Genomic DNA, 27,452 nt, shown 5'->3' with positions numbered 1-27,452 from the left:
ACCATCACTGTGTTCACAGGGAGGGCATAGGTGAACTTGAGATGGCAAATGTTGCCTTTGTTACTACGGAATAAGAGATTATGGATTGAAGTCCTTGGCAGTGCCAAATTGCCTAGAAAAATGTGAAAAATTGTCCCTAGGAGTGCTCTTGGAATGTCACATTTTTCTCACTCCTTTGACAGGTAGATGTTATTTTCCTGAAGGACAGGGAAAGGATTCAGAGGGAGGAATGAATTTGAAAGAAAATGAAGGTGACGAGAAAGAATGAGCTCATCTCCCTTATCCTCTTTCTTCTCAAATCCTTAAGTAGCTTTGCAGTGAACTAAGATTTGGGGGAACCTAGAGGAGGCTGAAAGTTGTAAGCTGAAACTGGTTTAGCAAGGGCAAGCTCCAAAGACAAAAGTGGAAATAGTTTTGGGGGTAGCCTCTTGCATGGGTGAAGCCCTGGTTCATCACATCCTCCCTTATACAAAGAGCCCTTTTATATGGGGCATGGGGAAAAACTGAGCTAAAGGTGATAATTTCTCCTGAGCAAGCCAGATGGTCAAAGCTCTAACCTCACCATCTCCCTTGGAATGTTTAATGTGTTCCCTGGTGTCCAGAGGCTTAAAGTGTGAGAATTAAAAGCTCAACATTTTCTTTCCCAGGGAAGGAGGAAATAGTTTTAATTGAAATCCCGGGAGGAAATGAATGATAGTGTCAAACAAAAAAACCTCATCTTCTGTACCACTTGCATATACACCACTGACTTACTTTCTAATCACAGGCACATCCCCAGGAAGCCCAGAAATGTCTACCGCTCTCAAAATCATGAGCTCCAAGGAACCCAGCATCAGCCCAGAGATCAGGTCCACTGTGAGAAATTCTCCTTGGAAGACTCCAGAAACAACTGTTCCCATGGAGACCACAGTGGAACCAGTCACCCTTCAGTCCACAGCCCTAGGAAGTGGCAGCACCAGCCTCTCTCACCTGCCCACAGGAGCCACATCACCAACCAAGTCACCAACAGAAAATACGTTGGCTACAGAAAGGGTCTCCCTCTCCCCATCCCCACCTGAGGCTTGGACCAACCTTTATTCTGGAACTCCAGGAGGGACAAGGCAGTCACCGGCCACAATGCCCTCTGTCTCACTAGAGTCACCAACTGCTAGAAGCATCACAGGGACTGGTCAGCAAAGCAGTCCAGAACTGGTTTCAAAGACAACTGGAATGGAATTCTCTATGTGGCATGGCTCTACTGGAGGGACCACAGTGGACACACTTGTCTCTCTGAGCACATCTTCCAATATCCTTGAAGACCCTGTAACCAACCCAAACTCTGTGAGCTCAGTGACAGATAAATCCAAACATAAAACCGAGACATGGGTCAGCACCACAGCCATTCCCTCCACTGTCCTGAATAACAAGACGATGGCAGCTGAACAACAGACAAGTCGATCTGTGAACAAGGCTTATTCATCAACTAGTTCTTGGTCAGATCAGACATCTGGGAGTGACATCACCCTTGATGCATCTCCTGATGTCACAAACACATTATACATCACCTCCACAGCACAAACCACCTCACTAGTATCTCTGCCCTCTGGAGACCAAGGCATTACCAGCTTCACTAATCCCTCAGGAGGAAAAACAAGCTCTGCATCATCTGTCACATCCCCTTCAATAGGGCTTGAGACTCTGATGGCCGTCGTAAGTGCAGTGACCAGTGACATTGCCCCTACTGCTGGGCATCTATCTCAGACTTCATCTCCTATGGAAGTGAGCATCCTGGATGTAACCACTGCTCCTACTCCAGGTATTTCCACCACCATCACCACCATGGGAACCAACTCAATCTTGACTACCACACCCAACCCAGAAGTGGGTGTGAGTACCATGGACAGCACTCTGGCCACAGAGAGGCGCACATCTTCTACAGAACACCCTCCCACCTGGTCCTCCACAGCTGCATCAGATTCCTGGACTGTCACAGACATGACTTCAAACTTGAAAGTTGCAAGTTCTCCTGGAACAATTTCTACAATGCATACAACTTCATTCTTAGCCTCAAGCACTGAATTAGACTCCATGTCTACTCCCCATGGCCTTATAACTGTCATTGGAACCAGCCTGGTCACTCCATCCTCTGATGCTTCAGCTGTAAGGACAGAGGCCAGTACAAGTGAAAGAACATTGAGTCTCTCAGACACAGCTGCATCTACTCCCATCTCAACTTTTTCTCATGTCCAGAGGATGAGCATCTCAGTTCCTGACATTTTAAGTACAAGTTGGACTCCCAGTAGTACAGAAGCAGAAGATGTGCCTGTTTCAATGGTTTCTACAGATCATGCTAGTACAAAGACTGACCCAAATATGCCCCTGACCGCTTTTCTGTTTGATTCTCTGTCCACTCTTGACTGGGACACTGGGAGATCTGTGTCATCAGCCACAGCCACTACCTCAGCTCCTCAGGGGGCCACAACTCCTCAAGAACTCACTTTGGAAACCATGATCAGCCCAGCTACCTCGCAGCTGCCCTTCTCTATAGGGGACGTTACAAGTGCAGTCACACCAGCTGCAATGGCAAGGAGCTCTGGAGTTACTTTTTCAAGACCATATCTCACAAGCAAAAAGGCAGAGCAGACTTCTACTCAGCTTCCCACCACAACTTCTGCACATCCAGGGCAGGTGGCCAGATCAGCAGCAACAACTCTGGATGTGATCCCACACACAGCAAAAACTCCAGATCCAACTCTTCAGAGACAAGGGCAGATGGCTCTTACAACAGAGGCAAGAGCTACATCTGACTCTTGGAATGAGAAAGAAAAATCAACCTCAAGTGCACCTTGGATCACTGAGATGAATTCTGTCTCAGAAGAGACCATCAAGGAGGTTACCAGCTCCTCCAGTGTATTAAGGACCCTGAATACACTGGACATAAACTTGGAATCTGTGACGACTTCATCCCCAAGTTGGAAAAGCAGCCCATATGACAGAATTGCCCCTTCTGAGTCCACCACAGACAAAGAGGCAATTCACCCTTCTACAAACACAGTAGAGACCACAGGCTGGGTCACAAGTTCCGAACACACTTCTCATTCCACTGTCCCAGCCCACTTAGAGTCATCCAAACTCACATCTCCAGTGGTTACTGCCTCCACCAGGGAACAAGCAATTGTTTCTGTGTCAACAACCACATGGCCAGAGTCTACAAGGGCTAGAACAGAGCCTAATTCCTCCTTGACTGTTGAACTGAGGGACTTCAGCCCTTACATGGACACCAGCTCAACCACACAAACAAGTATTATCTCTTCTCCAGGTTCCACTGCGATCACCAAGGGGCCTAGAACAGAAATTACCTCTTCTAAGAGATTATCCAGCTCATTCCTTGCCCAGTCTATGAGGTCGTCAGACAGCCCCTCAGAAGCCATCACCAGGCTGTCTAACTTCCCTGCCATGACAGAATCTGGAGGAATGATCCTTACTATGCAAACAAGTCCACCTGGCGCTACATCACTAAGTGCACCTACTTTGGATACATCAGCCACAGCCTCCTGGACAGGGACTCCATTGGCTATGACTCAGAGATTTACATACTCAGAGAAGACCACTCTCTTTAGCAAAGATCCTGAGGATACATCACAGCCAAGCCCTCCCTCTGTGGAAGAAACCAGCTCTTCCTCTTCCCTGGTACCTATCCATGCTACAACCTCACCTTCCAATATTTTGTTGACATCACAAGGACACAGTCCCTCCTCTACTCCACCTGTGACCTCAGTTTTCTTGTCTGAGACCTCTGGCCTGGGGAAGACCACAGACATGTCGAGGATAAGCTTGGAACCTGGCACCAGTTTACCTCCCAATTTGAGCAGTACAGCAGATGATGCATTATCCACTTATGAAGCCTCTAGACTTACAAAGCCAATTCATCATTCTGCAGACACAGCAGTGATGAATATGGAGGTAACCCGTTCTGAACATTCTCCTGTCCCAGTCCATCCAAAGTCATCCAAAGCCACATCTCCATTGGTTACCTCCCACATCATGGGGGACATCACTTCTTCCACATCAGTGTTTGGCTCCTCTGAGACCACAGAGATTGAGACAGTGTCCTCTGTGAACCAGGGACTTCAGGAGAGAAGCACATCCCAGGTGTCCAGCTCTGCTACAGAGACAAGCACTGTCATTACCCATGTGTCTAGTGGTGATGCTACTACTCATGTCACCAAGACACAAGCCACTTTCTCTAGTGGAACATCCATCCCAAGCCCTCATCACTTCAAAACTTCTACCAACACATTTACAAATGTGAGCACCAACCCCTCCACCTCTCTGATAATGACAGAATCTTCAGGAGTGACCATCACCACCCAAACAGGTCCTACTGGAGCTACAACACAGGGTTCATATCTCTTGGACACATCAACCATGCCTTACTTGACAGAGACTCCATTGGCTGTGACTCCAGATTTTATGCAATCAGAGAAGACCACTCTCATGAGCAAAGGTCCCAAGGATGTGTCATGGACAAGCCCTCCCTCTGTGGCAGAAACCAGCTATCCCTCTTCCCTGACACCTATCTTGGTCACAACCATACCCCCTGCCACTTCCACGTTACAAGGGCAACATACATCCTCTCCTGTTTCTGTGACTTCAGTTCTCACCTCTGGACTGGTGAAGACCACAGATACGTTGAACATAAGCACGGAACCTGTGACCAGTTCACCTCAAAATTTGAACAACACATCAAATGAGATACTGGCCACTTTGGAAGCCACCGCAGATATAGAGACAATTCATCCTTCCGTAAACAAAGCAGTGACCAATATGGGGACCGCCAGTTCAGCACATGTACTGCATTCCGCTCTCCCAGTCAGCTCAGAACCATCCACAGCCACATCTCCAATGGTCCTTGCCTCCACCATGGGGGACGCTCTTGCTTCTACATCAACAACTGGTTCTGAGACCACAGACATTGAGGGAGAGCCAACATCCTCCCTGACTGCTGGACGTAAAGAGAACAGCACCCTCCAGGAGATGAACTCAACTACAGAGTCAAACATCATCCTCTCCAATGTGTCTGTGGGAGCTACTACTGAAGCCTCCAAAATGCAAGTCCCCTCTTTTGATGCAACATTCATACCAACTCCTGCTCAGTCAACAAAGTTCCCAGATATTTTCTCAGTAGCCAGCAGTAGACTTTCAAACTCTCCTCCCATGACAATATCTACCCACATGACCACCACACAGACGGGATCTTCTGGAGCTACATCAAAGATTCCACTTGCCTTAGACACATCAACCTTGGAAACCTCAGCAGGGACTCCATCAGTGGTGACTGAGGGGTTTGCCCACTCAAAAATAACCACTGCAATGAACAATGATGTCAAAGACATGTCAAAGACAAGCCCTCCCTTTCAGGGTGAAGCCAGCTCTCCTTCTCAGGCACCTGTCCTTGTCACAACCTTACCTTCTCCTGTTGCTTTCACACCACAATGGCACAGTACCTCCTCTACTGTTTCTGTGTCTTCAGTTCTTACTTCTTCACTGGTAAAGACCACAGGCAAGGTGGATACAAGCTTAGAAATGGTGACCAGTTCATCTCAAAGTATGAGCAACACTTTGGATGACATATTGGCCACTTCAGCAGCCACCACAGATATAAAGACAACGCATCCTTCCATAAACACAGCAGTGACCAATGTGGGGACCACCGGTTCAGCATTTGAATCACATTCTACTGTCTCAGCTGACCCAGAGCCATCTAAAGTCACATCTCCAAATGTTACCACCTCCACCGTGGAAGACACCACAACTTCCGGATCAATACCTAGATCCTCTAAGACTACAAGAATTGAGACTGAGATAACTTCCTCCCTGGCTCCTAAACTGAGGGAGTCCAGCATCTCCCAGGAGATCACCTCATCCACGGAGACAAGCACTGTTCCTTACAAAGCGCTCACTGGTGCCACGACCGAGGTATCCAGGACAGATGTCACTTCCTCTAGCAGTACATCCATCCCTGGCCCTGATCAGTCCACAGTGTCACTAGACATCTCCACAGAAACCAACACCAGGCTGTCTACCTCCCCAATAATGACAGAATCTGCAGAAATAACCATCACCACCCAAACAGGTCCTCATGGGGCTACATCACAGGATACTTTTACCATGGACACATCAAATACAACCCCCAAGGCAGGCATCCACTCAGCTATGACTCATGGATTTTCACAATTGGATGTGACCACTCTTACGAGCAGAATTCCACAGGATGTATCATGGACAAGTCCTCCTTCTGTGGAAGAAACCAGCTCCCCCTCTTCCTTTCTGTCTTCACCTGCAATGACCACACCTTCCCCGATGTCCTCTACCTTACCAGAGGATAGGCTCTCCTCTCCTGTGACTTCACTTCTCACCTCTGGCCTAGCGAAGATCACAGACATATTACGTACACGCTTGGAACCTGTGACCAGTTCACTTCCAAATTTCAGCAGCACCTCAGATAAGATACTGGCCACTTCTAAAGACAGTAAAGACACAAAGGAAATTTTTCCTTCCATAAACACAGCAGAGACCAATGTGAAAGCCAACAACTCTGGACATGAATCCCATTCCTCTGCACTGGCTGCCTCAGAGACACCCAAAGCCACAACTCAAATGGTTATCGCCACCACTGTGGGAGATCCAACTCCTTCCACATCAATGCCAGTGCATGGTTCCTCTAAGACTACAAACATTAAGAGAGAGTCAACATATTTCTTGACTCCTAGACTGAGGGAGACCAGTACCTCTCAGGAGTCCAGTTTTTCCACAGACAGGAGTTTTCTACTTTCCAAAGTCCCCACTGGTACTATTACTGAGGTCTCCAGTACAAAGGTCATCTCTTCTAGCAAAATTTCAACCCCAGACCATGATAAGTCTACAGTGCCACCTGACACCTTCACAGGAGAGATCCCCAGGGTCTTCACCTCCTCTATTGAGACAAAATCTGTAGAAATGACGATCACCACCCAAGCAAGTCCTCCTGGGTCTGCATCACACGGTACCCTTCCATTGGACACATCAACCACACTTTCCCAGGGAGGGACTCATTCAACTGTGACTCAGGGATTCCCACACTCAGAGGTGACCACTCTCATGAGCATGGGTCCTGAGAATGTGCCATGGATGACAACTCCCCCTGTGGAAAAATCCAGCTCTGTGTCTTCCCTGATGTCTTCGCCTGCCATGACATCCCCTTCTCCTGTTTCCTCCACATCACCAGAGAGCATCCCCTCCTCTCCTCTTCCTGTGACTGCACATCCTACTTCTGTTCTGGTGACAACTACAGATGTGTTGGGCACAACAAGCCCAGAATCTGTAACCAGTTCACCTCCAAATTTGAGCAGCACCACTCATGAGAGACCGACCACTTACAAAGACACTGCACACACAGAAGCCACCATGCATCTTTCCACAAACACAGCAGTGACCAATGTAGGGACTTCCGGGTCTGGACATAAATCACAATCCTCTGTCCTAGCTGACTCAGAGACATCGAAAGCCACACCTCTAATGAGTACCACCTCCGCCATTGGGGACACAAGTGTTTTCATATCAACTCCTGATATCTCTCAAACTAGCCAAATTCAAACAGAGTCAACGGCATCCCTGACCCCTAGAATGAGGGAGAGAAGAACGTCTGAGAAGACCAGCTCAGCGACAGAAACAAATACTGCCTTTTCTTATGTGCCCACGGGTGCTACTACTCAGGCCTCCAGGACAGAAGTCATCTCCTCTAGCAGAACATCCATCTCAGACCTTGATCAGTCTACAATGACACCCAACATCTCCACAGGAATGATCACCAGGCTCTTCACCTCCCCCATCATGACAAAATCTGCAGAAATGAGCATCACCACTCAAACAACTACTCCTAGGGCTACATCACACGGTACCCTTCCCTTGGACACATCAACCACGCTCTTCCAGGGAGGGACTCATTCAACCATGTCTCAGGGATTCCCACACTTAGAGATAACCACTCTTAGGAGTGGAAATCCTGGAGATGTGTCATGGATGACAACTCCCTCTGTAGAAGAAACCAGCTCTGGGTTTTCCCTGATGTCACCCTCCATGACATCCCCTTATCCTGTTTCCTCCACATCACCAGAGAGCATCCCCTCCTCTCCTCTCCCTGTGACTGCACTTCTTACTTCTGTTCTGGTGACAACCACAGATGTGTTGGGCACAACAAGCCCAGATCCCGTAACCAGTTCACCTCCAAATTTAAGCAGCCCCACACATGAGAGACTGACCACTTACAAAGACACTGCACATACAGAAGCCATGCATCCTTCCACAAACACCGCAGTGGCCAGCGTGGGGACCTCCATTTCTGGACTTGAGTCACAATCTTCTGTCCTAGCTGACTCAGACACATCCAAAGCCACATCTCCAGTGGGTACCACCTTCACTATGGGGGATGCAAGTGTTTCTACATCAGCCCCTGCCTTCTTTGAGACTAGAATTCAGACAGAATCAACATCCTCTTTGACTCCTGGATTAAAGGACACCAGCATGTCTGAGGAGATCAACACTGTGACAGAGACAAGCACTGTCCTTTCAGAAGTGCCCACTATTACTACTACTGAGGTCTCCAGGACAGAAGTTCTCACCTCTAGCAGGACATCCATCTCAGGGCTTGATCATTCCAAAATGTCACCCTCCATCTCTACAGAAACCATCACCAGGCTCTCCACTTCTCCTATTGTAACAGGATCCACAGAAATGACCATCACCAACCAAACAGGTCCTATAGGGACTACCTCACAGGCGACCCTTACCCTGGACACATCAAGCACAGCTTCCTGGGAAGGGACACACTCACCTGTGACTCAGAGATTGCCACACTCAGAGGAGACCACTACTATGAGCAGAGGTACTAAGGGCGTGTCATGGCAAAGCCCTCCCTCTGTGGAAGAAACCAGTTCTCCTTCTTCCCCGGTGCCTTTACCTGCAATAACCTCACATTCACCTCTTTATTCCACACTATCAGGAAGTAGCCCTGCTTCTCGTCTCCCTGTGACTTCCCTTCTCACCTCTGGCGGGAGGAAGACCACAGATATGTTGAACGCACGATCAGAACCTGTGACCAGCTCCTTACCAAGTGCAAGTAGCTTCTCAGGTGAGAGACCCACTTCTGAAGCCTCCACAAATACAGAGACAATTCACTTTTCAGAGAACACAGCAGAAACCAATATGGGGACCACCAGTTCTATGCATGAACTGTATTCCTCTGTCTCAATCCACTCTCAGCCATCTAGACACACACCTCCAAAGGTTACTGGGTCTACGACGGAGGATGCTATTGTTTCCACATCAACACCTGGTTTTCCTGAGACTACAAATATTGACAGAGAGTCAACATCCCCCCTGACTCCTGAACTGACAGAGAACAGCACCACCCTGGTGATGAACTCAACTGCAGAGTCAAACATTGTTTTCTCCAGTGTGTCCATGGATGCTGCTACTGAGGTCTCCAGGGCAGAAGTCACCTACTATGATCCTACATTCATGCCAGCTTCTGCTCAGTCAACAGAGTCCCCAGACATTTCACCTGAAGCCAGCAGCAGACATTCTAACTCTCCTCCCATGACAATATCTACACACAAGACCATCACCACACAAACAGATCCTTCTGAGGTGACATCTCTTGGCCAACTGACCTTGGACACATCAACCATAGCCACTCCGGCAGGAACTCCATCAGCCGGAACTCAGGATTTTGTAGATTCAAAAACAACCACTGTCGTGAACAATGATCTCAATGATGTGTCGAAGACAAGCCCTTTCTCTGCAGAAGAAGCCAACTCTCTCTCTTCTCAGGCACCTGTCCTTGTGACAACCTCACCTTCTCCTGTAACTTCCACATTGCAAGTGCACAGTACCTCCTCTCTTGTTTCTGTGACCTCAGTACCCACCCCTGCACTGGTGAAGATCACAGACATGGACACAAACTTAGAACCTGTGACTCGTTCACCTCAAAGTTTAAGGAACACCTTGGCCACTTCAGAAGCCACCACAGATACACACACAATGCATCCTTCTATAAACACAGCAGTGGCCAATGTGGGGACCACCAGTTCACCACATGAATTCTATTTTACTGTCTCACCTGACTCAGAGCCATATAAAGCCACATCTGCAGTAGTTATCACTTCCACCACGGGGGACTCAATAGTTTCCACATCAATGCCCAGATCCTCTGAGATGACAAAGATTGAGTCTGAGACAAATTCCTCCCTGATCTTTAGACTGAGGGAGACTAGCACCTCTCAGAAAATTGGCTCATCCTCAGACACAAGCACTGTCTTTGACAAAGCATTCACTGCTGCTACTACTGAGGTCTCCAGAACAGAACTCACCTCCTCTAGCAAAACATCCATCCAAGGCACTGAAAAGCCCACGATGTCACCAGACACCTCCACAGGATCTGTCACCATGCTTTCTACATTTTCTGGCCTGACAAAATCTGAAGAAATGACCATTGCCACCCAAACAGGTCCTCATAGGGCTACATCACAGGATACCCTTACCTGGGACACATCAATCACAACCTCACAAGCAGGGACCCACTCAGCTATGACTCATGGATTTTCACAATTAGATGTGTCCACTCTTACGAGTAGAGTTCCTGAGTACATGTCAGGGACAAGCCCACCCTCTGTGGAAAAAACCAGCTCTTCCTCTTCCCTTCTGTCTTTACCAGCAATAACCTCACTGTCCCCTGTGCCTACTACATTACTAGAAAGTAGGCCCTCGTCTCCTGTTCATCTGACCTCACTCCCCACCTCTGGCCTGGTGAAGACCACAGATGTGCTGGCATCTGTGGCCAGTTTACCTCCAAACTTGGGCAGCGCCTCACATAAGATCCCGACTACTTCTGAAGACATTAAAGATATAGGAAAAATATATCCTTCCACAAGCATAGCAGTAACCAATGTGGGGACCACCACTTCTGAAAAGGAATCTTATTCATCTGTCCCAGCCTACTCAGAACCACCCAAAGTCACCTCTCCAGTGGTTACCTCTTTCACCATAAAGGACACCATTTTTTCCACATCCATGCCTGGCTCCTCTGAGATTACAAGGATTGAGATGGAGTCGACATCCTCCCTGGCTCATGGGCTGAAGGAAACCAGCACCTCCCAGGAGCCCATCATATCCACAGAGAAAAGTGCTGTCCTTCACAAGGTGACCACTGGTGTTACTCCTGAGATCTCTAGGACGGAAGTTGCCTCTTCTAGAAGAACATCCATTCCCGGCCCTGATCATTCCACAAAGTCACAAAACATCTCCACTGAAATGACCCCCAGGCTGCCTATCTCCCCTGGCATTACAGAATCTGCCAATGTGACCATCATCACTCAAACAGGCCCTCCTCTTGGATCTACATCACAGGGCACATTTACCTTGGATACACCAGCTACACGCTCCAGGGCAGGAACACACTCGATGATGACTCAGGAATTTTCACACTCAGAAATGACCACTCTCATGAACAAGGGCCCTGAGATTCTATCACGGACAATCCCTCTTTCTATAGAGAAAACCAGCTTCTCCTCTTCCCTGATGCCCTCACCAGCCATGACTTCACCTTCACCTGTTTCCTCAACATTACCAAAGACCGTTCACACCACTCCTTCTCCTATGACCTCACTGCTCACCTCTAGCCTAGTGATGACCACAGACACATTGGGCACAAGCCCAGAACCTACAACCAGTTCACCTCCAAATTTGAGCAGTACCTCACATGAGATACTGACGACAGATGAAGACACCACAGCTATGGAAGCCATGCATCCTTCCACAAGCACAGCAGTGACTAATGTGGAAACCGCCAGTTCTGGACATGGGTCACAATCCTCTGTCCTAGCTGACTCAGAAAAAACCAAGGCCACAGCTCCAATGGATACCACCTCCACTATGGGGCATACAACTGTTTCCACATCAATGTCTGTTTCCTCTGAGACTACAAAAATTAAGACAGAGTCAACATTTTCCTTGACTCCTGGACTGAGGGAGACCAGCATTTCCCAAAATGCCAACTTTTCCACTGACACAAATATTGTTCTTTCAGAAGTCCCCACTGGTACTACTGCTGAGGTCTCCAGGACAGAAGTCACCTCCTCTGGTAGAACATCCATCCCTGGCCCTTCTCAGTCCACAATGTTGCCAGAAATATCGACAAGAACAATGGCAAGGCTCTTTGCCTCACCCACCATGACAGAATCAGCAGAAATGACCATCCTCACCCAAACAGGTCCTTCTGGGTCTACATCACAGGATACCCTTACCTTGGACACATCCACCACAGAGTCCCAGGCAAAGACTCATTCAACTTTGACTCAGAGATTTCCACACTCGGAGATGACCACTCTCATGAGCAGAGGTCCTGGAGGTATGTCATGGCAAAGCTCTTCCTCTGTGGAAAAACCCAGCTCTCTCCTTTCCCTGCTGTCTTTACCTGCCACAACCTCACCTCCTTCCGTTTCCTCCACATTACCAGTGAGTATCTCCTCCTCTCCTCTTCCTGTGACTTCACTTCTCACCTCTGGCCCAGTGACGACCACAGACACGTTACACACAAGCCCAGAACCTGTAACAAGTTCACCTCCAAAGCTGAGCCACACTTCAGAGGAGAGACTGACCACTGGCAAGGACACCACAAATACAGAACATGTGCATCCTTCCACAAACACAGCAGCGTCCAATGTGGAGACCCCCAGCTCTGGACATGAATCCCCTTCCTCTGCCCTAGCTGACTCAGAAACATCCAAAGCCTCATCACCAATGTTTATTACCTCCACCCAGGAGGACACAACTGTTGCCATGTCAACCCCTCACTTCTTGGAGACTAGCAGAATTCAGAAAGAGTCAATTTCTTCCCTGAGCCCTAAATTGAGGGAGACAGGCAGTTCTGTGGAGACAAGCTCAGCCACAGAGACAAGTGCTGTCCTTTCTGAAGTGCCCACTGGTGCTACTACTGAGATCTCCAGGACAGAAGTCACCTCCTCTAGCAGAACATCCATCTCGGGTTCTGCTGAGTCCACAATGTTGCCAGAAATATCCACCACAAGAAAAATCACTAAGTTCCCTACCTCCCCCATCATGGCAGAATCATCAGAAATGACCATCAAGACCCAAACAAGTCCTCTTGGGTCTACACCAGAGAGTACCTTTACATTAGACACATCAACCACTCCCTCCTTGGTAATAACCCATTCGACTACAATTCAGAGATTGCCACACTCAGAGATAACCACTCTTGTGAGTAGAGGTCCTGGAGATGTGCCATGGCCTAGCTCTCCCCCTGTGGAAGAAACCAGCCCTCCATCTTCCCAGCTGTCTTTATCTGCCATGATCTCACCTTCTCCTGTTTCTTCCACGTTACCAGCAAGTAGCCACTCCTCTTCTGCTTCTGTGACTTCGCTTCTCACACCAGGCCAAGTGAAGACTACAGAGGTGTTGAACACAAGCACAGAACCTGAAACCAGTTCACCTCCAAGTTTGAGCAACACCTCAGTTGAAATACTGGCCACCTCTGAAGTCACCACAGATACAGAGAAAATTCATCCTTTCTCAAACACAGCAGTAACCAAAGTTGAAACTTCCAGTTCTGGACATGAATCCCCTTCCTCTGTCCTACATGACTCAGAGAAAACCAAAGCCACATCGCCAATGGGTACCATCTCCATCATGGGGGATACAAGTGTTTCTACATTAACTCCTGCCTTATCTAACACTAGGAAAATTCAGACAGAGCCAGCTTCCTCACTGACCACCAGATTGAGGGAGACCAACACCTCTGAAGAGACCAGCTCAGCCACAGAGGCAAACACTGTTCTTTCTAAAGTGCCCACTGGTGCTACTACTGAGGTCTCCAGGACAGAAGCCATCTCCTTTAGCAGAACATCCATCTCAGGCCCTGAGCAGTCCACAGTGCCACAAGACATCTCCGTGGAAACTATCACCAGGATTTCTGCCTCCTCTGTCATGACAGAATCTGCAAAAATGACCATCACAACCCAAACAGGTCCTCCGGAGTCTACACTAGAAAGTACCCTTAATTTGGACACAGCAACCACACCCTCTTGGGTAAAAACTCACTCTACAGTAATTCAGGGATTTCCACACCCAGAGATGACCACTTCCATGGGCAGAGGTCTTGGAGGTGTGTCATGGCCTAGCCCTTCCTTTGTAAAAGAAACCAGCCCTCCATCTTCCCCTCTGTCTTTACCTGCCATGACCTCACCTCATCCTGTTTCCACCACATTCCCAGCACATATCCCCCACTCTCCCCTTCCTGTGACTTCACTTCTCACCTCTGGCCCGGTGACAACCACAGATAACTTGGGTACAAGCACAGAACCTGGAACCAGTTCATCTTCAAGTTTGAGCACCACCTCCCATGAGAGCCTGACCACTTACAAAGACACTGCACATACAGAAGCCATGTATCCTTCCACAAACACAGGAGGGACCAGTGTGGTGACCACCAGCTCTGGATATAAATCACAATCCTCTGTCCTAGCTGACTCAGAGACATCCAAAGCCTCATCTCCAATGGGTACCGCCTCCACCATGGGGGATACAAGTGTTCTCACACCAACTCCTGCCATCCTTGAGACTAGGAGGATTCAGACAGAGCCAGCTTCCTCCCTGACCCCTGGATTGAGGGAGTCCAGCGGCACTGAAGGGACCAGCTCAGGCACTAAGATGAGCACTGTCCTCTCTAAAGTGCCCACTGGTGCTACTACTGAGATCTCCAAGGAAGACGTCACCTCCATCCCAGGTCCCGCTCAATCCACAATATCACCAGACATCTCCACAGGAACCGTCAGCTGGTTCTCTACATCCCCTGTCATGACAAAATCAGCAGAAATAACCATGAACACCCATACAAGTCCTTTAGGGGCCACAAAACAAGGCCCCAGTACTTTGGACACGTCAAGCACAACCTCTTTGACAACGACACACTCAACTGTATCTCAAGGATTTTCACACTCACAGATGAGCACTCTCATGAGGAAGGGTCCTGAGGATGTATCATGGATGAGCCCTCCCCTTCTGGAAAAAACTAGACCTTCATTTTCTCTGATGTCTTCACCAGCCACAACTTCACCTTCTCCTGTTTCCTCCACAATACCAGAGAGCATCTCTTCCTCTCCTCTTCCTGTGACTTCACTCCTCACGTCTGGCTTGGAAAAAACTACAGGTATATTGCACAAAAGCTCAGAACCTGTAACCAACTCACCTGCAAATTTGAGCAGCACCTCAGTTGAAATACTGGCCACCTCTGAAGTCACCACAGATACAGAGAAAACTCATCCTTCTTCAAACAGAGCAGTGACCGATGTGGGGACCTCCAGTTCTGGATATGAATCCCCTTCCTCTGTCCTAGCTGACTCACAGACATCCAAAGTCACATCTCCAATGGTTATTACCTCCACCATAGAGGACGCAAGTGTCTCCACATCAACTCCTGGCTTTTTTGAGACTAGCAGAATTCAGACAGAACCAACATCCTCCCTGACCCTTGGACTGAGAAAGACCAGCAGCTCTGGGGGGACCAGCTCAGCCACAGAGATGAGCACTGTCCTTTCTGGAGTGCCCACTGATGCCACTGCTGAAGTCTCCAGGACAGAAGTCACCTTGTCTAGCAGAACATCCATCTCAGGCCTTGCTCAGCTCACAGTGTCACCAGAGACTTCCACAGAAACCATCACCAGACTCCCTACCTCCCGCATAATGACAGAATCAGCAGAAATGATGATCAAGACACAAACAGGTCTTCCTGGGTCTACACCAGACAGTACTCATACTGTGGACATATCAACAACACCCAACTGGGTAGAAACCCACTCGACTGTGACTCAGAGATTTTCACACTCAGAGATGACCACCCTTGTGAGCAGAAGCCCTGGTGATGTGTTATGGCCTAGTCAATCCTCTGTGGAAGAAACCAGCTCTGCCTCTTCCCTGCTGTCTCTACCTGCCACGACCCCACCTTCTCCTGTTTCCTCTACATTAGCAGAGGATTTCCCTTCCCCTTCTCTTCCTGTGACTTCTCTTCTCACCCCTGACCTGGTGATAACCACAGACAGGATGGGCATAAGCAGAGAACTCGGAACCAGTTCCACCTCAAATTTGAGCAGCACCTCCCATGACAGACTGACCACTTTGGAAGACACTGTAGATACAGAAGCCATGCATCCTTCCACACACACAGCAGTGACCAACGTGGGGACCTCCGGTTCTGGACATGAATCACAATCTTCTGTCCTAGCTGACTCAGAGACACCCAAAGCCACATCTCCAGTGGGTACCACCTACACCATGGGGGAAACGAGTGTTTCCATATCCACTTCTGACTTCTTTGAGACCAGCAGAATTCAGATAGAACCAACATCCTCCCTGACTTCTGGATTGAGGGAGACCAGCAGCTCTGAGAGGATCAGTTCAGCCACAGAGAGAAGCACTGTCCTTTCTGAAGTGCCCAGTGGTGCTACCACTGAGGTCTCCAAGACAGAAGTGACCTCCTCTAGGGGGACATCCATGTCAGGGCCTGACCAGTTCACCATGTCACCAGACATCTCCACTGAAGCGATCACCAGGCTTTCTACTTCCCCCATTATGACAGAATCAGCAGGAAGTGCCATCACTATTGAGACAGGTTCTCCTGGGGCTACATCAGACGGTACCCTCACCTTGGACACCTCAACAACAGTCTTTTGGTCAGAGACCCACTCAACTGCGTCTCAAGGATTTTCACACTCAGAGATGACCACTCTTATGAGTAGAACTCCTGGACATGTGCCATGGCCGAGCCTTCCCTCTGAGGAAGAAGCCAGCTCTGTGTCTTCCTCACTATCTTCAGCTGCCATGACCTCAACTTCTTTTTCCCCTACATTACCAGAGAGCATCTCCTCCTCTCCTCATCCTGTGACTGCACTTCTCACCCCTGGCCCAGTGAAGACCACAGACATGTTGCGCACAAGCTCAGAACCTGAAACCAGTTCACCTCCAAATTTAAGCAGCACCTCAGCTGAAATATTAGCCACCTCTGAAGTCACCAAAGATACAGAGAAAATTCGTCCTTCCTTAAACACACCTGTAATCAATGTAGGGACCTTGATTTATAAACATCTATCCCCTTCCTCTGTTTTGGCTGACTTAGTGACAACAAAAGCCACATCTCCAATGGCTACCACCTCCACTCTGGGGAATACAAGTGTTTTCACATCAACTCCTGCCTTCCCAGAAACTATGATGACAGAGCCAACTTCCTCCCTGACTTCTGGATTAAGGGAGATCAGTACCTATCAAGAGACCAGCTCAGCAACAGAGAGAAGTGCTTCTCTTTCTGGAATGCCCACTGGTGCTACTACTAAGGTCTCCAGGACAGAAGCCCTCTCCTCAGACAGAACATCCACCCCAGGTCCTGCTCAATCTACAATGTCACCAGACATCTCCACAGAAACAATCATTAGAATTTCTACTCCCCTCACCACGACGGAATCAGCAGAAATGACCATCACCCCCAAAACAGGTCATTCTGGGGCATCCTCACAAGGTACCTTTACCTTGGACATGTCAAGCAGAGCCTCCTGGCCAGGAACTCACTCAGCGGCAACTCACAGATCTCCACACTCAGGGATGACCACTCCTATAAGCAGAGGTCCTGAGGATGTGTCATGGCCAAGCCCCCCATCAGTGGAAAAAACTAGCCCTCCATCTTCCCTGGTGTCTTTATCTGCAGTAACCTCATCTTTGCCACTTTATTCCACACCATCTGGGAGTAGCCACTCGTCTCCTCTCTGGGTGACTTCTCTTTTTACCCCTGTCATGATGAAGACCACAGACATGTTGGACACAAGCTTAGAACCTGTGACCACTTCACCTCCCAGTATGAATATCACCTCAGATGAGAGTCTGGCCACTTCTAAAGCCACCATGGAGACAGAGGCAATTCAGCTTTCTGAAAACACAGCTGTGACTCAGGTGGGCACCATCAGTGCTAGACAAGAATTCTATTCCTCTTATCCAGGTCTCCCAGAGCCATCCAAAGTGACATCTCCAATGGTCACCTCTTCCACCGTAAAAGACATTGTTTCTACAACCATACCTGCTTCCTCTGAGATAATAAGAATTGAGATGGAGTCAACATCCACCCTGACCCCCACACCAAGGGAGACCAGCACCTCCCAGGAGATCCACTCAGCCACAAAGCCAAGCACTGTTCCTTACAAGGCACTCACTAGTGCCACGATTGAGGACTCCAGAACACAAGTCATGTCCTCTAGCAGAGGACCTAGCCCTGATCAGTCCACAATGTCACAAGACATATCCACTGAAGTGATCACCAGGCTCTCTACCTCCCCCATCAAGGCAGAATCTACAGAAATGACCATTACCACCCAAACAGGTTCTCCTGGAGCTACATCACAGGGTACCCTTACCTTGGACACCTCAACAACAACTTTTATGTCAGGGACCCACTCAACTGCATCTCAAGGATTTTCACACTCAGAGATTACCTCTCTTATGAGTAGAACTCCTGGAGGTGCGCCATGGCCGAGCCATCCCTCTGTGGAAGAAGCCAGCTCTGTCTCTTCCTCACTGTCTTCACCTGTCATGACCTCATCTTCTCCCGTTTCTTCCACATTACCAGACAGCATCCACTCTTCTTCACTTCCTGTGACATCACTTCTCACCTCGGGGCTGGTGAAGACCACAGAGCTGTTGGGTACAAGCTCAGAACCTGAAACCAGTTCACCCCCAAATTTCAGCAGCACTTCAGCTGAAATACTGACCACCACTGAGGTCACCACAGATACAGAGAAACTGGAGATGACCAATGTGGTAACCTCAGGTTATACACATGAATCTCCTTCCTCTGTCCTAGCTGACTCAGTGACAGCAAAGGCCACATCTTCAATGGGTATCACCTACCCCACAGGAGATACAAATGTTCTCACATCAACCCCTGCCTTCTCTGACACCAGTAGGATTCAAACAAAGTCAACGCTCTCACTGACTCCTGGGTTGATGGAGACCAGCATCTCTGAAGAGACCAGCTCTGCCACAGAACAAAGCACTGTCCTTTCTAGTGTGCCCACTGGTGCTACTACTGAGGTCTCTAGGACAGAAGCCATCTCCTCTAGCAGAACATCCATCCTAGGCCCTGCTCAATCCACAATGTCACCAGACACCTCCACAGAAACCATCACTAGACTTTCTACCCCCCTCACAAGGAAAGAATCAACAGACATGGCCATGACCCCCAAAACAGGTCCTTCTAGGGCTACCTCACAGGGTACCTTTACCTTGGACACATCAAGCACAGCCTCCTGGCCAGGAACTCACTCAGCTGCAACTCAGAGATTTCCACAGTCAGTGGTGACAACTCCTATGAGCAGAGGTCCTGAGGATGTGTCATGGCCAAGCCCCCTGTCTGTGGAAAAAAACAGCCCTCCATCTTCCCTGGTGTCTTCCTCTGCAGTAACCTCACCTTTGCCACTTTATTCCACACCATCTGGGAGTAGCCACTCCTCTCCTGTCCCTGTCACTTCTCTTTTCACCTCTGTCATGATGAAGGCCACAGACGTGTTGGATGCAAGCTTGGAACCTGAGACCACTTCAGCTCCCAATATGAATATTACCTCAGATGAGAGTCTGGCCACTTCTCAAGCCACCACAGAGACAGAGGCAATTCAGGGTTTTGAAAATACAGCAGCGTCCCATGTGGAAACCACCAGTGCTAGAGAGGAACTCTATTTCTCTTCCCCAGGCTTCTCAGAGCCAACAAAAGTGACATCTCCAGTGGTCACCTCTTCCTCTATAAGAGATAACATTGTTTCCACAACAATGCCTGGCTCCTCTGGCATTACAAGGATTGAGATAGAGTCAATGTCATCTCTGACCCCTGGACTGAGGGAGACCAGAACTTCCCAGGACATCACCTCATCCACAGAGACAAGCACTGTCCTTTACAAGATGCCCTCTGGTGCCACTCCTGAGGTCTCCAGGACAGAAGATATGACCTCTAGCAGAACATCCATTCCTGGCCCTGCTCAGTCCACAATGTCACTAGACATCTCCGATGAAGTTGTCACCAGGCTCTCTACCTCCCCCACCATGACAGAATCTGCAGAAATAACCATCACCAACCAAACAGGTTCTTCTCTGGCTACATCCCAGGTTACCCTTCCCTTGGGCACCTCAATGACCTCTTTGTCAGGGACCCACTCAACTGTGTCTCAAGGACTTTCACACTCAGAGATGACCAATCTTATGAGCAGGGGTCCTGAAAATCTGTCATGGATGAGCCCTCGCTTTGTGGAAACAACTAGATCTTCCTCTTCTCTGACATCATTACCTCTCACGACCTCACTTTCTCCTGTGTCCTCCATATTACTAGACAGTAGCCCCTCCTCTCCTCTTCCTGTGACTTCACTTATCCTCCCAGGCCTGGTGAAGACTACAGAAGTGTTGGATACAAGCTCAGAGCCTAAAACCAGTTCATCTCCAAATTTGAGCAGCACCTCCGTTGAAATACCGGCCACCTCTGAAATCATCACAAATACAGAGAAAATTCATCCTTCCTCAAACACCGCGGTGACGAAAGTGAGGACCTCCAGTTCTGTTCATGAATCTCATTCCTCTGTCCTAGCTGACTCAGGAACAACCACAACCATACCTTCAATGGGTATCACCTCCGCTGTGGAGGATACCACTCTTTTCACATCAACTCCTGCCTTCTCTGAGACTAGGAGGATTCCGACAGAGCCAACATTCTCACTGACTCCTGAATTCAGGGAGACTAGCACCTCTGAAGAGACCACCTCAATCACAGAAACAAGTGCAGTCCTTTTTGGAGTGCCCACTAGTGCTACTACTGAGGTCTCCATGACAGAAGTCGTGTCCTCTAATAGAACACACATCCCTGACTCTGATCAGTCCACAATGTCTCCAGACATCATCACTGAAGTGATCACCAGACTCTCTTCCTCATCCATGATGTCAGAATCAACACAAATGACCATCACCGCCCAAACAAGTTCTCCTGGGGCTACAGCACAGAGTACTCTTACCTTGGCCACAACAACAGCCCCCTTGGCAAGGACCCATTCAACTGTTCCTCCAAGATTTTTACACTCAGAGATGACAACTCTTATGAGTAGGAGTCCTGAAAATCCATCATGGAAGAGCTCTCCCTTTGTGGAAAAAACTAGCTCTTCATCTTCTCTGTTGTCCTTACCTGTCACGACCTCACCTTCTGTTTCTTCCACATTACCGCAGAGTATCCCTTCCTCTTTTTCTGTGACTTCACTCCTCACCCCAGGCATGGTGAAGGCTACAGACACAAGCACAGAACCTGGAACCAGTTTATCTCCAAATCTGAGCAGCACCTCTGTTCAAATACTGGCTGCCTCTGAAGTCACCACAGATACAGAGAAAATTCATCCTTCTTCAAGCATGGCAGTGACCAATGTGGGAACCACCAGTTCTGGACATGAACTGTATTCCTCTGTTTCGATCCACTCGGAGCCATCCAAGGTTACATACCCAGTGGGTACTTCCTCTTCCATGGCTGAAACCTCTATTTCCACATCAATGCTTACCAATTTTGAGACCACAAGATTTGAGGCAGAGCCATTTTCTCATCTGACTTCTGGATTTAGGAAGACTAACATGTCCCCGGACACCAGCTCAGTCACACCAACAAATACAGCTTCTTCTCCTGGGTCCACTCACCTTTTACAGAGTTCCAAGACTGATTTCACTTCTTCTGTGAAAACATCATCCCCAGACCGGCCTCCGGCCTCACAGTATACTGAAATTCCAGTGGACATAATCACCCCCTTTAATGCTTCTCCATCTATTATGGAGTCCACTGGGATAACCTCCTTCCCAGAATCCAAGTTTACTATGTCTGTAACAGAAAGTACTCATCATCTGAGTACAGATTTGCTGCTTTCAGCTGAGACTATTTCCACTGGCACAGTGATGCCTTCTCTATCAGAGGCCATGACTTCATTTGCCACCACTGGAGTTCCACGAGCCATCTCAGGTTCTGGTAGTCCATCCTATAGGACAGAGTCAGGCCCTGGGGATGCTACTCTGTCCACCATTTCAGAGAGCCTGCCTTCATCCACTCCTGTGCCATTCTCCTCTTCAACCTTCACTACCACTGATTCTTCAACCATCCCAGCCCTCCTTGAGACAACTTCCTCTTCAGCTACCCCACATAGAGTGGACACCAGTCTTGGGACAGAGAGCAGCACTACTGAAGGACACTTGGTTATGGTCAGTACTTTGGACACTTCAAGCCAACCAGGCAGGACATCTTCATCACCCATTTGGGGTACCAGAATGACAGAGAGCGTTGAGCTGGGAACAGTGACAAGTGCTTATCAAGTTCCTTCACTCTCAACACGGTTGACAAGTAAGGACCCACAGCCCCTACAATCCCATTATTGGGGGCTCATAGGAAATGACCCCTTCCTAAGAAGCCAAAAAAAAGAGTTAACTAGTTTATTCCTGTACCAGAAATTCTTTTAGCAAACATGTGTTTATCTAATTTCACTTCTAGGCACTGGGTTAGGAATTGGAGAAACAAAAATAAAAAGCAAATAATTGAATCATTACAGTATCATGATAGGTGTTCTAATATTACTACTAGTAACGATGATGATGACAATAAGAATGACAACAGAAAATATTTATAACAGTACTTATTCTGTTTCAAATGCAGTTTTATTAAGCTATTTGATCCTCAATTGTAACACTAATTGATGTAGAGACTATTATAAGCCTATTTTGGAGATGAAGACATTTAGGCACAGGGAGATTAAGTAACTTTCTTAAGGTCATATAGCTAGAAAGTGACAGAACTAGGATAAGAACTCAAATTGTGTGTCACTAGGAACTCATGCTCCTAACTGTTGGGCTAAACAGGAGGGGTCAGAGAGGTAACAGAAAAAGCAAGAAGTTCTGGCATCACAGAAGCCACAGGAGGGGAGGGTTTTAGGAAGGAGAAATGGTAAGTTCTGTTAAATACCACAGAATTGCCAAGTTGAAATGAGGTGAGAAGTGCTTTGGCAACATGGGGGTTCTCAGGGATTCTAATGAAGGGAGCATCAGTGAGGTATAGGGCATTAGAAGAACAGCTAAAATACTACATAGACATAAGGGAGGGTTTCTCCCTTTGAGTTGAGCAAGAGACAAAAGGGATAAGTGAAAGGAAAAGGTGAATTAATGAAAATAGAGAGAACAAAGTACCTAAGAAGGTAAGAGGCACCCAGAGCCTAGAAGGAGGAAACACTACTTCCAAGAGGTCAGCAGATAAAGGAAGGAACCTCTTGGGGATTCCATTCCTCTGAAAGGGTTAAGCTTGGCACCAACTTTTGTTCTGGACACAAATCCAAAGAGGCCCTCCAACGACTCGAGTTTCTGCCTCACTGGACAATATCTCCAGGAGAATGATTTGCTCCCTCTCCTTCTTCACATTAGTTTTGTAATTCGCACTAAATTTAGACACATTGGTGGCTATTGACCAATGTGTTACAATGTGACTCAGTAGTTGAGTCACGGGTGTTCAGTGAGCAAGTGATGAATGGCATGGTGAGAAGGAAGAAGTGTAGTTGGATGGATAAAAGGAAGAATGGAGAGATGAGTGAATGGAAGGAAGCAAAGATGAAGCAGAGGAAGGATAGATGCACAGAAGGAAGGATGAAAAGAAAGATGATGGAAGACAGGATTGAAGGGGATATAGATTGAAGGAAAGAAGGGTAGAAGGATGAAATGAAGTAAAGATTGAAGAAAAGATGGATGGAAAGAAGAAAAGAGGGTGCACAAAAAGTCTCACACTTCACCACATATGATTCATCCATATAAGCAAAAACCACTTGTACCCTCAAAGCTATTGAAATACAAACTTTTAAATTAAAATTTTGAAAAGCAAGAGAAAGGAAAGAAGGGAGGAAAGACAAAAGGAAGAATGGGTGATAGGAGGAAAGAATAAAAGGAAGAAAAAATGGAAGAATAGATAATCGGATCTAGGGATGAATGAAAGGAAGGATGGACAAATCTATAGGTAGGTGGATGGATCTATGGACAGATGTGGCCACTTATGGCACATAGTCCCAGCTCCAGTTCATACTGATGGACTTGAGGAGTGTTTGTGGCCAATGAAGTGGATCCATTTAGACAGTACTCTTCTTCTGAATGAGATGAGTTACCCCAGTTTTCCTCCCCACCTTCATCTTCAGGAACTGATGGCATTGTGGAGCACATCACAAAAATACCCAGTGAAGCAGCACACAGAGGTACCATAAGACCAGTCAAAGGCCCTCAGACATCCACTTCGCCTGCCAGTCCTAAAGGTAGGTTTAACTTTGCTTACCTCCCAGTAATGCCACTCTTGCCCATATTTCCTCCTCCAGAGAGACAAAATGTTTGTATTCTTTAGAGAGAGAATTGTGTGTGGTTGTCATAGGTTTCCCTGTCTGAACTGAGTCTTTGTCTAATGGTTACCAGGCAGATGTTACCACTTCTCTTTCTCCTTATGGCATGCTGAGTGAGTTTTTTCCAACATCGAATATTCACAAATTTGTCCATATTAACTAAATTTTAAAAATGCTCATTAAAAACTTACTATGAACTGGGCGCAGCGGCTCATGCCTGTAATCCCAACACTTTGGGAGGCCGAGGCGGGTGGATCACCTGAGGTCAAAAATTCGAGACCAATCTGACCAAAATGGTGAAACTCCGTCTCTACTCAAAATATAAAAATTAGCCGGGCACGGTGGCACGCATCTGTAATCATAGCTACTCGGGAGGCTGAGGCAAGAGAGTCGCTTGAACCCAGGAGGTAGAGGCTGCAGTGAGCTGAGATTGTGCCAATGCACTCCAGCCTGGGTGACAGAGCAAGACTCCAGCTCAAAAATAAATAAATAAATAAATAATATATATTTTTTATTTAAATAAAATATACTATATATATGTGTGTGTGTGTATATATATATATGAGAGAGAGAGAGAGAGATAGTATGTCTGAAAATACATCCGAATAGTTCTAGCAAATGTAGGAAAAATAAGTATGAATTAACAGCCTTTATGTATGCCCTGGTTGAAAAACAGGCACAACTCTCTTGTAAGAGAAACTTCAAAAAAAAAATACCTAGGATTATATCTCCCATGATGAAAACTTTGGAACTGTACTTTTTTAAAACTTTCACTCAAATAAAGAAGATGGGTGAGCTCCTGGGTTATTTATGTTTGTCATCACTGGAGAGCTAAATTACAATATGTAAGTATAATGGGGGGAATAAAAACACGATATAAATGTAAGATGGTTTATGACATCACTGTTACATGTTTTCTTTGTCACAATATTTAGTAATTCCTCCTTCTGTTTTGAATAGAGTCTGAAACAAAATTTTCACTTTAAAAGGCAGTAATATGAAATACATAAATAAATAAAAATCTGGGTTTCTCAACCTTGACTCTATTGCCATTTGGGGCAGATGCTTCTTTGCGATGGGGGCTGTGCTGTGCACTGTAGGATGTACCAGCCTCTCTGGCCTCTGTTCTAGATGCCATACCTTCTGCCCACACACAGTTGTGGCAACCAAAAATATCTCCAGACATTGTTAAGTGTCCCCTGGAAGCAAAACTGCCCCTGGTTGAGAACCACTGAACTGGAGAATGTATCCTAAGATCCATCTTACTAGATGGGCATTTTCACCTCACTTCATTCTCTTTCCATTCTGGAAGATCCAGAAGTTCCTTTAGGGAATTAATATAACGCAATGGTTAATAATATGGGTTTAGAATTTAGATACGATGATGTTCAAGTTTTTGCCCTGTCAATAGCTGTGTGTGACCTTGGTAAATTGTGGTCTCTGGATTTCTCTTTCTCTCCTGTAAAATGACAAGAATTATAGAATGTGCATTTTATTTTATTTATTTATTTGTTTATTTATTTATTTATTTATTTATTTATTTATTTGAGGCAGAGTCTTGCTCTGTCACCCAAGCTGGAGTGCAGAGGTGCAATCTCGGCTCCCTGCAACCTCCATCTCCTGAGTTCGAGTCATTCTCCTGCCTCAGCCTCCCAAGTAGCTGGGATTACAGATGCACGCCACTGTGCCTGGCTAATTTTTGTATTTTTAATAGAGACGGGGTTTGACCATGTTGACCAGGCTGGCCTAGAACTCCTGGCCTCAGGTGATCTGCCCATCTCATCCTCCCAAAGTGCTGGGATTACAGGCATGAGCCACCGTGCCTGGCCAGAATGTGCCATTTAATGTTCTTGTGAGGATCAAAAAGACAGTGCATGTCAAGTGCTTTGCAATTGCTCCTCCTCCTCCTCCTCCTCCTCCCCATCAACATAATCACCATCATCATCACCATCATTGTTAGATACACATGAAGCACTTTAGAGTGTGCATTCTCAGACATATTGTTTTTAGAGTATATCCAGCAACACAGGGACATTGCTCCATAACCAGAGTCAAAATCCCCTTCATTTTACCCCCTTTCTCTACCAAGCTCCAGTAGGCTTTGTGGGCTTTATAGAGAAGCCTCCAGCTAGTTCTTCCTCTTCCCTAGGAATCATTTTCTAAAGCCTGGTCAGCAGCTGCTGTCTCATCAATGCTGCTGGAATCTTGTTCAGAGGCATTCCAGTCACCTTGGTCAGCTCTGGTAGTGTCTAGTGTGGTTGGTGGAGAATTCTATTTAGCAAATGTTTATTTTGTAGTAGAATTATTAGTAGTGACAATTGTAATGGTAAGTAGTAGTGGTAGTAACAATAGCAGCAATAGCACTAGTAAGTAGTAGTAACTGTAGCAATAACCATAGCAATAAGCAGTAATACTAGTAGTAATAGTAGTCATAGTGGCAGTAATGGTATGCAGAGTTGTGTTGGTAGTAACAGTAGTAGTAGTAGGTGATAGCAGTGGTAGTAGTGACAGTAGAAATCATAAGTAATAGTGGTAGCAGCAATAGTAGTAATAGTAGTAACCATAGTAATAACCATAGCAATAGGTAGTAATACTAGTAGCAACAGTAGTAATAACAGCAGTCATGGCAGGTAGAGCACTACCATTACTGCTGTTACTCTACTGTAGGTAGAGTAGTAATATTAAGTGGTAGTGGTAGTAACAATAGTAATAGCAGCAGCAGTAGTAATAGTAAGTAGCAGTAACCATAGTAATAACCGTAGTGATAGGTAGTAATAGTTGTGGTAACAGTAGTAATAACTGCAGTAATGGTAGGTAGAGTGGTGGTAGTAGTAACAGTAGTAGCAGTGGTAGTAGTAACAGTAGCAATAGTAATAGTGGTAGTAACAATAGTAGTAGTAGTAGTAATCATAGTAATAACCATAGCAATAGGTAGTAGTAACAGTAGCAATAACAGCA

General features: G+C 47.1%; 1 protein-coding gene across 1 annotated transcript in view; it reads left to right on the top strand.

Moving 5' to 3' along the window:
- MUC16 (mucin 16, cell surface associated) overlaps positions 1–27,452 on the top strand; it is a 220,729-nt gene that overhangs the window by 98,402 nt on the left and 94,875 nt on the right. Inside the window, exons 7-8 of the mRNA XM_058425754.1 lie at positions 767–22,474; positions 24,300–24,413. Of these exons, the coding sequence (XP_058281737.1) occupies positions 767–22,474; positions 24,300–24,413 (21,822 nt within the window). The remainder of the gene's footprint in view (positions 1–766; positions 22,475–24,299; positions 24,414–27,452) is intronic.

The sequence above is a fragment of the Hylobates moloch genome, unplaced genomic scaffold (genome assembly GCF_009828535.3).
Source record: "Hylobates moloch isolate HMO894 unplaced genomic scaffold, HMol_V3 SCAFFOLD_12, whole genome shotgun sequence".
Taxonomy (NCBI): Eukaryota; Metazoa; Chordata; class Mammalia; order Primates; family Hylobatidae; genus Hylobates; species Hylobates moloch.
This window is presented reverse-complemented; position numbering and strand designations above follow the sequence as displayed.